At 46.7% G+C, this 15,609-nt stretch overlaps 1 protein-coding gene across 7 annotated transcripts in view; it reads left to right on the top strand.

Moving 5' to 3' along the window:
* CFAP100 (cilia and flagella associated protein 100) overlaps positions 1-15,609 on the top strand; it is a 66,302-nt gene that overhangs the window by 40,940 nt on the left and 9,753 nt on the right. For all 7 annotated transcript variants that reach the window (XM_014846090.3, XM_014846091.3, XM_070493560.1 and 4 more), the window contains 2 exons: positions 1,034-1,082; positions 1,171-1,322. In XM_014846090.3, the coding sequence (XP_014701576.2) occupies positions 1,034-1,082; positions 1,171-1,322 (201 nt within the window). The remainder of the gene's footprint in view (positions 1-1,033; positions 1,083-1,170; positions 1,323-15,609) is intronic.

Below are 15,609 nucleotides of genomic sequence, written 5' to 3' on the forward strand. Positions count from 1 at the left end.
ACTCAGACTCCCGTGCCCAGAACTGATGCTTCTTGTGCTAGAAGGGGACCCGAGCATGACCAGTTTCCAAGCTCACATGCATCTTCAGGCACCACGGGCATGCCTGTGGAGAAGACCAACCACCATCAGTGGGCCAGACTGGTGCAGCAGGCTAACTCGGATCTCTGCTAGCCCTGCCGGTGGGAACTGTTATTTCCAGTTCAGTGTTGAAAGGAGGCTCCAAGAGCTTAGAAATGCATGCTTACTCTGCCTAGGCTGCCCCTCAGCCCTGGAGCTCCCACCGCCAGGTCCTGTGTTGGGACAGTCCCCAGCCAGCAGCACCTGCATGTCCAGGGCAGGGGCCCAGGCTGGAGCAGGCAGGCGGGGCGGTCACACATGTTCGGATGTCGGCCTTGGTCAGGTCCCCACCCAGTGGGGCCTTCCGGGGCACATGCTTTGTGCTCAAAGACCACACAGCCTTTCCCGTGCCCCTGTGGGCTGGCCTGGGACGGTACCCACCCCTGTGGGGTGCTCGGGGTCAGTCACAGGTGGCCATGAGCGTCACAACAGCTGTGAGTGGGGCCATCAAGGACAAGGGCCAGGGCCAAAACTAGACAGGGAGGTGGGCAGAGGAGGCCTGAAAGTGGCTCTTAGAAAAAGAATGGTAAACGGGCAGGGGCACCCCAGCAGTGGGAGCTGCAGGGGCAAAGGCCCTCAGGGAGGGACGGCACTGGGGCAAGCAGAGTAGCCTTGGGCGGTGGGGAGGCCGGGGCTGAGAGGTCACTGGCCACAGGCTCTCGTGGGAGGCCAAACTTTATTCTAACTGGAGTGAGAAGAGCTAACTGAAGTTTGAAACTATCCCCTGGCTGCTGTGTGACAGCTGGGGGGCCAAGAGGAAGCTGGTGCACTGCCTAGGAACTGTGGGAGGGAGGAGGGGGATCGGGGTCCCGGGTGTGGAGGTGCTCTGGTGACGCAGGGTCTGCACCACTGGAGGGGGAGGCCGGCCCTCAGACCCTCTGCTGCAGGCCGTGCCTCACCGCACATCTCCCTGCAGGTCAAGCTCTGCCCTCCCTGTGCAGGAGGACCCGGACAGCGACGGGGAGGTCAGTGGCCCTGCTCCAGGGGGCCCGCCCAGCTGCCTGCCCGCCTGGCCCGGCTGCCGAGCCCCCACATGCACGGCTCTGGTTGCAGGAGCTGGCGCTGTACTTCACGGAGCCCCAGCAGCTCCTGGACGTCTTCACGGAGCTGGAGGAGCAGAACCTCTCACTGATCCAGAACACGCAGGAGATGGAGGAGGCCTTGGAGGAGCTGAGGTTCAACCTGAAAACCACCCAGATCCGCATGTAGGTCTCCTGCAGTGGCCCGGGGGGCGGGGGCGGGAGGGGGGCAGGCAGGGGCTCTGTCCCTGGCTCCCATCCTGGGACCCCTACAGCCCTGGAACCCGGGATGGGCGGCCCTCCACCCTCCCCATCCACTTCCCTGGCCCTGCCCTGGCTTCAGTTTTCTGGAAAGCTCCATTTTCAGCCTTATAGGCCTGGCTCTGGGAAGAGGATGTGTCCTCTCAGGCAAGGGGGCGCTGAGTGGGAGTAGGTCAGGTGGGTGGAGCCACGCCTGCTGGTCCCCTCCCCACCCTGGAGCAGCCTGCAGCCAGAGGGGACATCTCCCAGGATCTTCTGCCCAGGTGCCTTCTCTGACACCACACCCAGCAGAGCTGGGCTGGGCAGGGTCAGGCTGGGGCACTGGGTGAGGCCTGTCTAGAGCAAGGGCTCATCATTCATTCCCAAAAACTGACTGAACACCTATGCTGGGTCAGGCCTGGGCTTGGCCCTCCAAGAATAAGGCAAGGCCCTGCCTCATGGAGCTGACATTCAATGGGGGGAGACAAGCAACAGATTTGACTCATAGATGCTGACATGTGCTAGGAGGAAAATAAAGAGATTGACATGAGAAGGGGACTGAAGTGGAGGGTGGGTGCAGATGGGAGGAGGCAGGAAAGGCTTCCAGGGGAAGGTGTCATTTGAGCCAGGCACTTCCTGAGTGATGGGAAGCCACACACAGCTGGGAGAAGAGAGTTCCAGGCACAGGGAAAGCAAGTGCAAAGTCCCTGTGGTTGTAGCCAGCCCAAGGCTTTGATGTCCCATGGCGAGCCATGTTCTTAGTACCCATGTCTTGTTGGCATATGTCCTGACATGGAGAGTCTTCTGTGGGAGTCTTCAGAATGATGTGAAACCACCAGCTCTCAGGCAAGATTATGTTTCCTAAAAAGCTGGAAGGGGGGGGGCCGGCCCCGTAGCCTAGTGGTTAAAGTTCCATGTGCTCCGCTTTGGTGGCCAGAGGAGCCAGCACGTGTGCATTTAACTCCCGTGAACTCACCCACCCTTCTCAGCAAACAATAATAATAAGACGCTTCAAAAAATATACAGCAAATAAATAATCTGAATAGGCCTATATATTAAGAAGATTCAATCAATTAATTAGTAACCTTCTGGAAAAGAAAGTGCCAGACTGAGATGGGTTTACTGGTGAATTCTACTAAACATTTGAGGAAGAAATTATCCCGCTCCTCTACAATCTGCTCCAGATGATAGAAAGAGAGGGAGTACTTCCTACTCATTTTATAGGACTAGCATTAACTGAGTGCCAAACCAAAGACATGATAAGAAGACCATAGACCAGTACGCTCATGAACATAGATGTAGAAATCCTCAACAAATTATTAGCAAATTGACTTCTACATTGTATAAAAAGAATTATACACCATGACCAAGTGGGACCTTTCCCAGTCATGCAAGGCTAGTTCAACATTTGAAAATCAGTTAAACCCATCACATCAACAAGCTAAAAAGGAAAATCACGTGATCATGTCAGGAAATGGAGAAAAAGCATTTGATAAAATCTAACACCTATTCATAATAAAAACTGTCGACAAACTAGGAGTAGAGAGGAACTTGATCAAAGACATCTACGAAAACGCTGCAGCTAACGTGATATTCAAGCTGTCCTGCTAAGATGAGGAAACAAGGCGAAGGTGTCCTCTCACCACGCCTTTCATCATCCTGGGAATCCCAGCCAATGCAGAAAGACGAGAAAAGGAAATAAAAGATTCACAGATTGGGAAGGAAGAAATAAAACCATCTTTCTTCACAGATGACACGATCATCTCTGTAGAAAACCTGAAAAAGTCAACAAAAAACCTGGAACTAGGAAGCTATTATAGTGAGGTTAAAGATCACACAGTTAATATACAAAAGTTAGACACTCTCCTACATACGAGCGAAGAACAAGTGAATTCGAAATTGAAAACACAAAACTGGCCTACTTCAGAGAGATTGCAGACCACGGCAATAAAGCAAATGTTGCAACAAAGAAAGTCGAACAAATTTTTTGGTTTCCCAGTGCATATAAAAGTCCTATTTACACGAAACTGGAGTCTATTAAGTGTGCAATAGCATTATGTCTAAAAAAACAATGTACACGCCTTAATTAAAAGATACTTTATTGCTAAAAAATGCTAACCATCCTCTGAGCCTTCAGCGAGTCATAATCTTTTTGCTGGTGGAAGGTCTTGCCTTGACGTTGATGGCTGCTGACTGAGCAGGGCGGTGGTTGCTGGAGTGGGGGGGTGGTTGTGGCAACCTCCTAAAGTAAGACGACAATGAAGTTTGTGGCACTGACTGACTCTTCCTTTCATGAACGATTTCTCTGCAGCGTGTGGTGCTGTTTGATGGCATCTTACCCACAGCAGAACTTCTTTCAAAGTTGGAGTCAGCCCTCTCAACCCTGCTGCCGCTTTATCGACTGAGTTTATGTAAATTCTAAATCCTTGTCATTTCAACAGTCTTCCCAGCATCTTCCCCAGGAGCAGATTCCATCTCAAGAAACCCCTTTCTCTGCTCATCCACAAGGAGCAACTCCTCATCCGTTAGACTTTGACCATGAGACTGCAGCAGCTCAGTCCCATCTTCAGGCCCCACATCTAATTCCAGTTCTCTTGCTGTTTCCACCACATCTGCAGTGACTTCCTCCACTGACGTCTTGAGCCCTCAAAGTCGTCCATGAGGGCTGGAATCAACTTCCTCCAAACTCCTGTTCATGTTGATATTTTTGACCTCTCCCCGCGAATCACAAATGTCACTAAGAACATTTAGAATGGTGAATCCTCTCCAGAAAGTTTTCAATTTACTTTGCCCAGATCCATCAGAGGAATCATTATCTTTGGCAGCCATAGCCTTATAAAATGTATTTCTTAAATAATAAGACTTGAAAGTCGAAATTACTCCTTGACCCATGGGCTGCAGAATGGATATTGTATGAGCAGGCATGAAAACAACAGTAATCTCACTGTGTGTCTCCATCAGAGCTTTTGGGTGACCAAGCGAACTATCAACAAGCAGTAATATTTCAAAAAGAATCTTATTTTTCTGAGTAGCAGGTCTCAACAGTGGCCTTAACATATTCAGTAAACCATGTTGTAAGGAGATGTGCTGCCATCCAGGCTTCGTTGTTCCATTTATAGAGCACAGGCAGAGTAGAGTTAGCATAATTCTGAAGGGCACGAGGATTTTCACAATGGTACATGAGCATTGGCTTCAACTTAAAGTCACAAGCTGCATTAGCCCCCAACAAGACAGTCAGCCTGTCCTTTGAAGCTTTGAAGCCAGGCAGTGACTCCTCTCTAGCTGTGAACGTCCTAGAGGGCATCCTCTTCCAATATGAGGCTGTTGTGTCTCTATCGCACACGTGTTGTTCAGCGTAGCCACCTGCATTAATATCTTACTTAGATCACCCGGGTAACTTGCTGCGGCGTCTACATCAGCACGTGCTGCTTCGCCTTCTGTGTTATGGGCACAGCTTCTCTCCTTAAATCTCGTGGACCAGCCTCCGCTGGCTGGTTCTTCAAACTTTTCTTCTGCAGCTTCCTCCTTTCTCAGCCTTCAGAGAATTGAAGAGAGTCAGGGCCTTGCTCTGGGTTAGGCTTTGGCTTAAGGGAATGTTGTGGCTGGTTTGGTCTTCTGTCCAGACCACTCACACTTTCTCCGTGTCAGCAATAAGGCTGTCTTGCTTTCCTATCATTCGTGTTCACTGGAGCAGCACTTTTAATTTCCTTCCAGAACTTTTCCTTTGCATTCACAGCAGGCTGACTGTTTGGTGCAAGAGGCCCAGCTTTCAGCCCATCTCAGCTTTCGACATGCCGTCCTCACGAAGCTCAGTCACTTCTAGGTTTCAATTTAAGGTGAGAGACGTGCCACTCTTCCTTTCACTTGAACACTCAGAGGCCATTGTAGGGCTGTTAATTGGCTTATTTCAATATTGTTGTGTCTCAAGGAATAGGGAGCCCCAAGGAGAAGGAGAGAGAAGGGGGAAAGGCTGGTCAGTGGAGCTGTCAGAACACACACAACGGTTATCAATTAAGTTTGCCGTCTTATATGAGCATCGTTGGTGGTGCCCCAGACAATACAATAGAAACATCAAAGATCACTGATCACAAATCACCATAACAAATATAATTAGAATGAAACAGTCTGAAATATCGCGAGAATTAGCAAAATGTGACACAGATACAAAGTGAGCAAATGCTGTTGGAAAAATGGCTCTAACACACCTGCTCAACACAGGGTTGCCACAAACCTTCAATTTGTAAAAAATGCACTATCTGCAAAGTTCAATAAGGTGAGGTATGTCCATACCATTTACATTAGCAGCCCCAAAAATGAAATGCTTAGGTATAAATCTAACAAAATATGTACTAGATCTATATGAGGAAACTATAAAATTGTGATGAATGAAATCAAAGAAGAACTAAATAAATGGAGAGATATTCCATGTTCATGGACAGGAAGACTCAATATTGTCAAGATATCAGTTCTTCCCAACTTGATATATGGATTCAATGCAATCCCAATCAAAATCCAAGCAAGTTATTTGTGGATATTGACAAATAGATTTTAAAGTTTATATTGAGTCAAAAGACCCCGAATAGCTAACAAAATATTGAAGCAGAAGAACAAAGCCCAAAGACTGACACTACCCGACTTCAAGACTTCCTATAAAGCTACAGTCATAAATACAGTGTGGTGTTAGCCAAAGAACACACTAGAGAGCTCCGAAACAGACCCCCATAAATACAGTCAACTGAGCTTTGACAAAGGAGCACAGGCAATAGAATGAAGCAAAGACAGTCTTTTCAATACATGGAGCTGGAACAACTGGACATCCACATGCAAAAAGGAAAAAAAGGGGCAGCCCTGGCAGCCTAGTGGTTAAGTTCAGTATGCTCCACTACAGCAGCCTGGGTTTGGTTCCTGGGTTTGGTTCTACACCACTCATCTGTTAGTGGCCATACCATGGCAGTGGCTCACATACAAAAAAAGAGGAAGATTGGCAACAGATGTTAGCTCAGGGCAAATCTTCCCCAGCACAAAAAAAAAAAAAAAAGAAAAAGTCTAGACACAGACTTTATACCCTTTACAAAAACTAACTCAAAATGGATCGTAAACCTAAGCGTAAAATATAAAACCATAAAACTCATAGAAGATAACATAGCAGAAAATCTAGATAGTCTTGGGTATGGTGATGACTTTTTAGACACAATACTAAAGCCCCAATTCGTGAAAGAATTGATAATCTGGACTTCAACAAAATTTTAAAATTCTGCTTTATGAAAGGTAATGTCAAAAGAATGAGAAGACAAGCTGAAGACTGGGAGAAAATATTCGCAAAGTACATATCTGATAAAGGACTCAAAGTTTAAGAAAATGAACAACCTGATTAAAAAATGGGCCAAAGACATGAACAGACACCTCATCAAAGAAGATATACAGATGGCAAATAAGCACATGAAAAGATGCTCCACATCAGATGTCCTTAAGGAATTGCTGCTTAAAACAACAACAAGATAATACTATACATACCATGTCCAACGTCCAAAATGCAGAACACTGACAGGACCAAATGCCGGTGAGGAGGCGCAGCAACAGGAGCTCTCTTTCATTGCTGGGAGGAATGCAAAACGGCGCAGCCACTTTGGAAGACTGTTCGATGGTTTCTCACAGAACTAGACACACTCACACCACAGCATCGGATCCAGGAATCCCACTCCTTGGTATTAACCCAAAGCAGCTGAAAAATTATGTCCACTCAAAAACCTGCACACACATGTTTATGGCAGCTTTATTCGTAATTGCCAACACTTGGAAGCACCAAGATGCCCTTCAGTAGGTAATGGATCAGCAAACTGTAGTGCTTCCAAGCAGTGGAATATTATTCAGCGTTAAAAAGAAATGAGCTCCCCAGACACAAAATGCCATGGAGGAACCTTAAAGGCACATCATTAGGTGAAGGAAGCCCGTCTGAAAAAGACTGCTTACTGAATGATTCCAAATATGTGACATTCTGGAAAAGGTGAGACTATGGAGACCATGAAAGGACCAGCGGTTGCCAGGCATTGGGGCAGGAGGGATGAACAGGCGGGCACAGAGGGTTTCAGGGCAGTGCAAACACTCTGTGTGAGACCATCACGATGCACACATATCATCACACATTTGTCCAAAACCACAGAATGTGCAGCACCGAGAACGAATCCTAATGCAAACTGTGGACTTTGGGTGCTTATGATGCATCAGTGTAGGTTCATTGATTGTAAAAAAAAATGTGCCATTCTGAGGCAGGAAGTAGAGTATCAGGGGCAGAAGATATTTGGGAAATCTCTGTGCCTTCTGCTCCATTTTGCTGTGAACCTAAAACTGCTTTAAAAAATGAAGTCTCTTAAAAAATACATACAACAAATGAGCAGTGTGTGCCAGCACTGAAAGAAAGAGCGGCTGTGTTAGACATGATGTAGCAAAAAATCCCAGGAACGCTCACAGCCAAGTTATTCGTATTAGCCAGGAACTGGGAACAAGCCACGTGTCCATCTGCAGGTGAGCAGATAAATACAACGGGGTCTGTCCATATTACGTGCATTAGATATCTATTGCTTCTATCACAAATTACTGCCAACAGAGTGGCTTAAAACAGACAAATTTATTTTCTTACAGTTCTGGAGGCCAGAATTCTGAAATGGATCTCACTTGCTAAAATCAACATATTGGCAGGGCTGCCTTCCTTTCTGGAGCTCTTAGAGAGAATCCTTTTCTTGCCTTTTCCAGCTCCTAAATGTCACCTTGGCCCCTTCCCATTTTCAAACCAGCAAAGCCAATCAAGCCTTTCTCACATCACATCACTCTTGATCCTCTTTCCTGCCCCCCTTCCATTTATAAGGGTCCTTGTGATTACATTGGGCCCAACTAGATAATCCAGGATAGTCTCCCCATCTCAAGGTCAGCTGGTTAGCAACCTTAATTCCATCTGCAACCTTGGTTTTCCCTTGCCAAGTAATATACTCTATTCATAGGTTCTTGGATTAGGACCTGGACATGTAAGGGGGGGCTATTACATACCATAGAAATCTACTCAGCAATAAAAAGGAACAAACTCTTAACACAGCGACAGCACAATGAACCTCACAAACATCATGCTGAGGCAGAGAAGCCAGGCACCGGAGAACACCTACTCTGTTAGTAACCTGAAGGGCTAGGACCTGCTGCATTAGGCATCTATCGCTGCGTAACAAATTGCCCCAAAACCTGGAGGCTTAATATGACACATATTTATCATTTCACGCTTTCTGTGCATCAGGAGCCCAAGCACAGCGAGGCTGGCTCCTCTGCGGGGTCCAGGTGGTGGCTGGGCTGCAGTCATCCCGAGACTGCACTCAGGGAAGGAGCTTGTCCAAGCTCCCTCACGTGTCTCTTGGCAGGGTTCAATTCCTGGCTGGCTGTAGGCCAAAGGCCACCCTCATTCCCTTGCCACGGGGTCTTTGATGTGGCAGCTTGCTTTTTCAAAGTGTGCAAGCCAAAAACCCAGCAGAGAGAGTCTGCTGGCAAGACGGAAGTCGCAGTCTTTTGTACCCTAATCACAGAAGTGACTTCCCATCCCGCATTCCATTGGTTAGAAGCAAGTCGCTGGGTTCAGCCTGAGTTCAAGGGTGTCAATACCATTGGGGAGGTAGGTGTCATGTGGGGCCATCTTAGAGGTCCTCTCATAAGGGCAACATCAGCCCGTTGAGTGCCTATGGCTGGGGAAGGGGAGGGAGTTGATATATATGGGCACGAGGAAACTTTTGGGGCGATGAAAAGGTTCTCTATCTTGATTATGCTGGCCCTTACACAGGTGTGTAAATTTGCCAAACCTCATCAAACGACACACAAAAAACGGGTACATTTTGTGATATGTTAATTACGCCTCAATAACAAAATATTATTTGGTGAATTTAGGATTTTTTATGGCTGACTTTGTCACTTGCCTCTGTACATCAACTGGGCGCATAAGCTTGTAGAGCAAGCCGGCTCCTGCCTGCCTGGATGACAGGACGGGGCATTGTTCATTCTTGGGCGGGGGGACTGGGGCAAGGCAGCTGAGGTGTCCAGGGCACAACATTTAGGGAGGTGCATGTGCGACCCCGAGGGTGAGCGCTTTCTCAAACTGCAAGCACTGGCGCCAGTGGGCCTCCCTTGGGCCCAGGCCTGTTCTCCGCCCAGCTCGCTGTGACTTGTGTGAGATGCTCACTGCCCAGTCCCCCCAGTGAGGGCCAAGGGGAGCCCGGACCAGGAAGATGGACCCTTGGCCACAGAAGAGAACAGGAGGACACCACGACAGGCTGTTAAGCTACAGGCCTGAGCACTAGAGTGAGATCTGTGCTTCAGCAGCCAGAGAGAGTAGAGGTGATGGGACCAAGGAAAGACGGCAAGCAGAGGTGCTCAAGTGAGAAGAAACCTGAGTATGGGCGTCCAGCCCCTCCTGGATTCTGCCACAATGGCCAAGAGAACAGAAAAGAGAAATTAAGCCTGAATCCCTTCCTGGAAACCATGCAAACCTTCCTCCAGGAAGGACCAGCCCAACCAGTAAGCCAGAAGATGAACAGGAAGGAACCCAGCAGAACCCCAGACACCCCATCACTGCAATGAGCCAGAGGTGGCAGTGAGGGTCAGCCTTGCAGCAGTCAGGGCCACCAGAACAAGGCCAGCCGCAGAGGAGGTGCCCCAACCAGCAGGAAGTGCTTGCCAGTGCCGAGCTCTGGCTGAGGCGACACCTTGTGCAGCCTGAGTCTTGGCAGCCATGTTAGGCACCTGCCACTCAGACATGGAAATGAGACTCCACAGCTCAGGGGAAAACCAGGCTGCACAGCCACCTCCAGCCAAGGCTCCACCCTGACACTCCATTAAAATGGCACAACTCATGTTAAGTCCCCAGGACTAGACTCACACTGACTTCCAGCTCTAAGGACAAGCCAACAGAAAAATGTCACCGGAAACATGAGAAAATACATTCATAAGGGGATGAGTTTGAGAGATCCAAGTATATGCAGATAGTGCAAGAGATAGGAGAAACGTCTTAATTCCTCTCTCAAGAGGCTGCACCCCTGCCACTGAAGAGACCCATCTGGGCTCAGGAGAGTCCACAGGGGTTAAGACCACAACGAGGACCAGACACAACTGGCAATCAGGTCAGCAAAGGGGATGATGATAAGCTGGGGACAGCTCCCAGGACTCCGAGGAGATGAAATGACGGGAAAATCAGGACCCCAGGGAGAACGCAGGCAGGTGCTGCACAGAAGGAATTCCAGATGACAACAGACAGAAGGGAAGAGAAGCAGCGGCCAACTCAGAGGCGGACGAAAACTGCCCTGGACTGAAACAAAGGCGAGGGCCAAAGTGCAGGCAGACGGCTCACACTGGACCCTCCACGGGGTTTAAGAGTGGGAAGAAACAGCCACAACGCCAAAGCAGACAAAACAAGCAAAACACCAGGTACCTATAAAGGAGCCAGAGCCGAGCGTGCACGGCCCTTTTCCTCCAGAATCCCAAATGCAGGGCCTAGTGGAGCATCACTCTTGAGTTTGTGGGGTGAGAAGGGCCTCTGTTTCATTTTTCTTCTTTTTCTGTTGTGGAAAAATCCACATAATGTAAAATTTACCGTCTTAACCATTTCAAAGTGTACCGTCCAGGGGTATTAAGTGTTAATTCAGATTGTTGTGCAGCCGTCACCCCCATCCATCCCCAGAACTCTGCTCATCTTGCAAAACTAAAGCTCTGTCCCCATTAAACACTAAGGCCCCATGCCCCTCCTCCAGCCCCAGCACCCACCCTTCTACTTTCTGTCTCTCTGGATTTGACAACTCCGAGTACCTCACATAAGTGGGATCACGCGGTATTTGTCCTTTTGCAACTGGCTTATTTCACTGCGCATGATGTCCTCAAGGGTCATCCGCGTTGCAGCAGGTGGCAGAACTTCCTTCATGATTAAGGCTGGATAACATTCCGTTGTCTGGATACAGTGCATTTTGCTTATCCATTCATCCAATAATGGCCACTTGGGTTGCTTCCACATTTTAGCTATTATGAATAACGCTGCTATGAATGTGGGTGTACAAATATTTCTTCAAAACCCTGCTTTCAGTTCCTTTGGGTGTATACTCAGAAGTGGAGCTGCTGAATCGTGTGGTTCTTCTGTTTTAACTCTGAGTAAACCACCACGCTGGCCGACAGCAGCTGCGCCGTTTCACGTTCCCATCGACAGCATGAGGGGTTCCATCTTCTCCACGTCCTCCCCGGCGCTTGTTCTCGGGCTTTTCCACAGTAGCCATCCTAATGGGTGTGAGGTGCTAGCTCGTTGGAGTTTTGATTTGCATTTGATTTACATTTCCCTAATTTTCATGTGCTTATTGGCCATTTGTGTATCTTCTTTGCAGAAATGTCTATTCAAGTCCTTTGCCCAGTTTTGAATTGGGTTTTTTCATTGTTGTTGAATTTTAAGAGTTATCTATATATTCTGGATATTAATACCTTAACAGATAAGTGATTTGCAAATATTTTCTCCCATTCCGTGGGTCGCCTTTTTAATCAGGGGATGGTGTTCTTTGATGCACAAAATTTTAAAATTTTCATGAAGTCCAATTTGTCTATTTTTTGTTGTTGTTGCCTGTGCCTTTGGTGTCAATAGCCAAGAAATCGCTGCCAAATCCAATGAAACTTTGGTCCTACGTTTTCCTATGAGTTTTATTGTTTTAGGCCTTACATTTAGGTCCTCGATCCATTTTGAGTCCATTTTTGTATATGGTGTTAGGTAAGGGTCCAACTTCATTGTTTTGCACGTGGATATCATTTCTTCAGCCCCATTTGTTGAAACGACTGTCCTTTCTCCATTGAATGGTCTTGACACCCTTGACAGATTCATTTGACCGTCTATGCGAACATTTCTTTTTGGAGTGTCTATTCTATTTCATTGGCTTATCATTCTGTCTTTATGCCACTGCTACTCTGCTTCGATTACTGTAGCTTTGTAGTAAGTTTTGAAATCAGGAAGTATGAGTCCTCCAGTTTTGTTCTTTTTAAAGATTATTTTGTCTATTTGGGGTCCCTTGAGATTCCATATGAATTTTAGGATGGCTTTGCTATTTCTGGAATTTTGATAGGGATTCCATTGAACGTGTACACCGCTTTGAGTGGTATGGACATTTTAACAGCGTCATCTTCTAATCCATGCACATGGAGTGCGTCTCTGTTTCTTTACGTCTTCTTTAATTTCTTTCAGCAATGTTTTGTAGTTTTCATTGTACAAGTCTTTCCCCTTCTTGGTTAATTTCTAAATACTTTCTTTTTCTTTTCTTTAATGCTATTGTAAATGGAATTGTTTCTGTGTTTCCCATTTCAGATTGTTCATTATTTGTGCACAGAAATGCAACTGATTTTGTTGACTTTGTGCCCTGCTGTTTCGTTGAATTCATTTGTGAATTTTAACGGCTTTGCTGTGGAGCCTTTAGGCTTTCTGAATGGAAGATCGCATCATCTGCGAACAGAGATGATTTTACTCCTTCCTTTCCAATTTAGATGCCTTTTCTTTCTTTTTCTTACTTAATTGCTCGGGCTAGAACTTCCAATACTATGTTAAATAGATGTGGTAAAGTGGGCATCCTCACCATGTCCCTGATCTTAGAGGAAAAGCTTTCAGTCTTTCACCATTGAGTGTGTTTGCTGTGGGGTTTTCATGTGTGGCTTTTATTACCTGGAGGGAGTTTCCTTCCATTCCTATTTTGTTGAGAGTTTTATCATAAACGGATTTTGAATTTCGTCAAATTCTTTTTATGCATCAGTTGAGATGATTGTGGTTTTCCTTCATTCCATTAATGTGGTGTATTACATTGATTTATTTTCATATGTTGAAACATCCTTGCATTCCAGGAATAAGTCCCACTTGGCCATGTTGTATAATCCTTTTAATATGTTCCTGAATTCTATATGCTAATATTTTGTTGAAGTTTTTTGCATGAATGTTCATAAGAGATATTGGTCTGCAGTTTCTTTTCTTACAGTGTCTCAGTCAAAAGTTTGTCAATTTTGTTGATCTTTTCAAAGAAGCAATTGTTTTTCTATTCTCTCTTTTGTTTTTCTCCTCTAATCTTTATTATTTCCTTCCTTCTGCTATCTTTGGGTTTAGTTTGTTCTTCTTTTTCTAGAAGTTTCTTAAGTTGTTAAGTCAGGTTGTTGATTTGAGGTTTTTTACATTTAAGTTTTTATAGTTGTAAATATCCCCCTTAGCATTGCTTTTACTGTGTCCCGTGGTTTTGGTATGTTGTTTTTGGTTTTTATTTGTAATTTTTAACTTCAATCTTTAATCTTTAATTTTTTTCTAATTTCTCTTGTGATTTCTTCTTTGATCCATTGGTTGTTTTAAACTGTTCTTTAATTTCCAAAATTTTGTTAATTTTCTAGTTTTACTTGTGTTATTGATTTCTAACTTCATCCAGTTGTCGACAGAGAAGGTACTTTGTATGACATCTATCTTTTTAAATCTATTGAGACTTAATTTGAGGCCTAACATACTGTCTGTGCTGGAAAGTGTCCCCCGTGCCCTGGAGAGGTGGTGCCTGCTGCTGTTGGGCATGGTGTTGTGTGTGTCCGTTACACCTAGTTGGTGTATTGTCATGTTTAAATCCTCTATTTCCTTACTTGTCTTCTTTCTAGTTATTCTATCCCTTATTGCAAGGGGGGTATTGATGTCTCCAACTATTATTATTATTTTTAGCCTTTCACTCTCTTTTGTGAGGTACTCCTTTCGTTCATTAATTTTATTCATAAGCCCACTGAATTGTCTTTCTGAGTTTTCCTGTAACTCATTGAGTTCCCTCAAGACAGCTATTTTGAATTCTCTGTCAGTTAGATTCTGTGACTTCAAGTTTGGTTTCTCAAGAGTTGTCATTTTCTTTCGTGCTGCCGTGTCACTGTCATTCTTCCCAGTGCTTGACCAGTCGATCCTCTGCTGGCACATGTGTGGCAGCACCCCCATTTTTATTTGGGTGCAGCTTTGGTTACTTTGGTTCTGAGCTGCTTCTGGCTGTGTTGGAGAGCCTGTACTTTTCGCCCTCCACTGCCTCTGCTCGAGCCGTCATCAGTGTCCTCCTTGTACCGCTTGTGCCTCTGGGGTTGCTGGTGCCTTGCTGCGTATGATATCACTGCAATCTCAGGTATTGTCACTGGGGCCACCAGGCTGCAAGCACTTCTGCTGCTTCCAGGGTCACCTGGGGCTCTTGTTCCCCCACTGGCTCTCCAGAGGCTCAGATCCTGCTGCCTGTGCACTACCTGTGCTGCTGCTCCCAGGTTGTCTGGGGCTGCTGGGGGCCCAGGGACTTGTGTGCAGCCCATGCTGCTGGTAGAGCCGGTGTTGGCATTGCCACCACTGGGGGATGGGTAACGGGTTCTGCTGTGGTTCCTGACGCTTCTGGTCATAGGTTCCACCCGCCAGCCTTGAGCAAGGTGGCAGGGGCTAAGAGGGAGAGATGATCTTTGCTCCTCGCTGGTGCAGCCTCTGGTCTCTGGTGTGAGCCAGCGTTTCGAAAACTCAGATCAGGGCCCCTTGCTCCAGCTGGGAAAATCTGACTTTTGTTTACTGTCCCCACTGTTGGAAAGACGGGGCCACTGCTGGGGGAGGGAGAAGGGGGATGGGTCATCAGCTCTGCTCTGTGTCCTGAATTCTCAGGGTGTGTGCCACCTGCCAGTGCTGTCGGGGAGAGCAGGGGCTAAGCTGTGCCTGCCATTTCTGCCTCTGCAACCTCTGTTTGCAGGTGCATATGCTAGTGTGAGGCTCTGTGCCTTGGATCCCCACTGCTGGGGGAGGGGAAGGGGCTCTCCCCTAGTCCCACTGCCTCCTGGGGGTATCGTCCACCCACCTTCAGGTGCATAGATGCGCGGATCTCTTAGTCATCATGTTGTGCTGTGTAGGGGATCCTCTCTTGGTCAGTGGATGTCTGACTGGTTGTAATTTAGAGGGGAGAGACAACGGGAACAACTCACTCCGCCATGATGCTGACGTCACTCCTCCAACTATTACTGTAGAACTGTTTCTCCCTTCCATTCTGTCAGGTTTTGCTCCATATATTTTGCTGGTCCATCATCGGGTGTGTAAGCATTTGTAATTGTTGTGTCTTATTGCTGAACTAAGCCTTTTATTTTTTCTTCCAACCTTTTCTGATTTAAAGTCTGTCTGATAATACTATTGCCACCTGTTCTCTTTTGGTTACTATTTGCATGGAATATC

The sequence above is a fragment of the Equus asinus genome, chromosome 21, assembly GCF_041296235.1.
Source record: "Equus asinus isolate D_3611 breed Donkey chromosome 21, EquAss-T2T_v2, whole genome shotgun sequence".
NCBI lineage: Eukaryota > Metazoa > Chordata > Mammalia > Perissodactyla > Equidae > Equus > Equus asinus.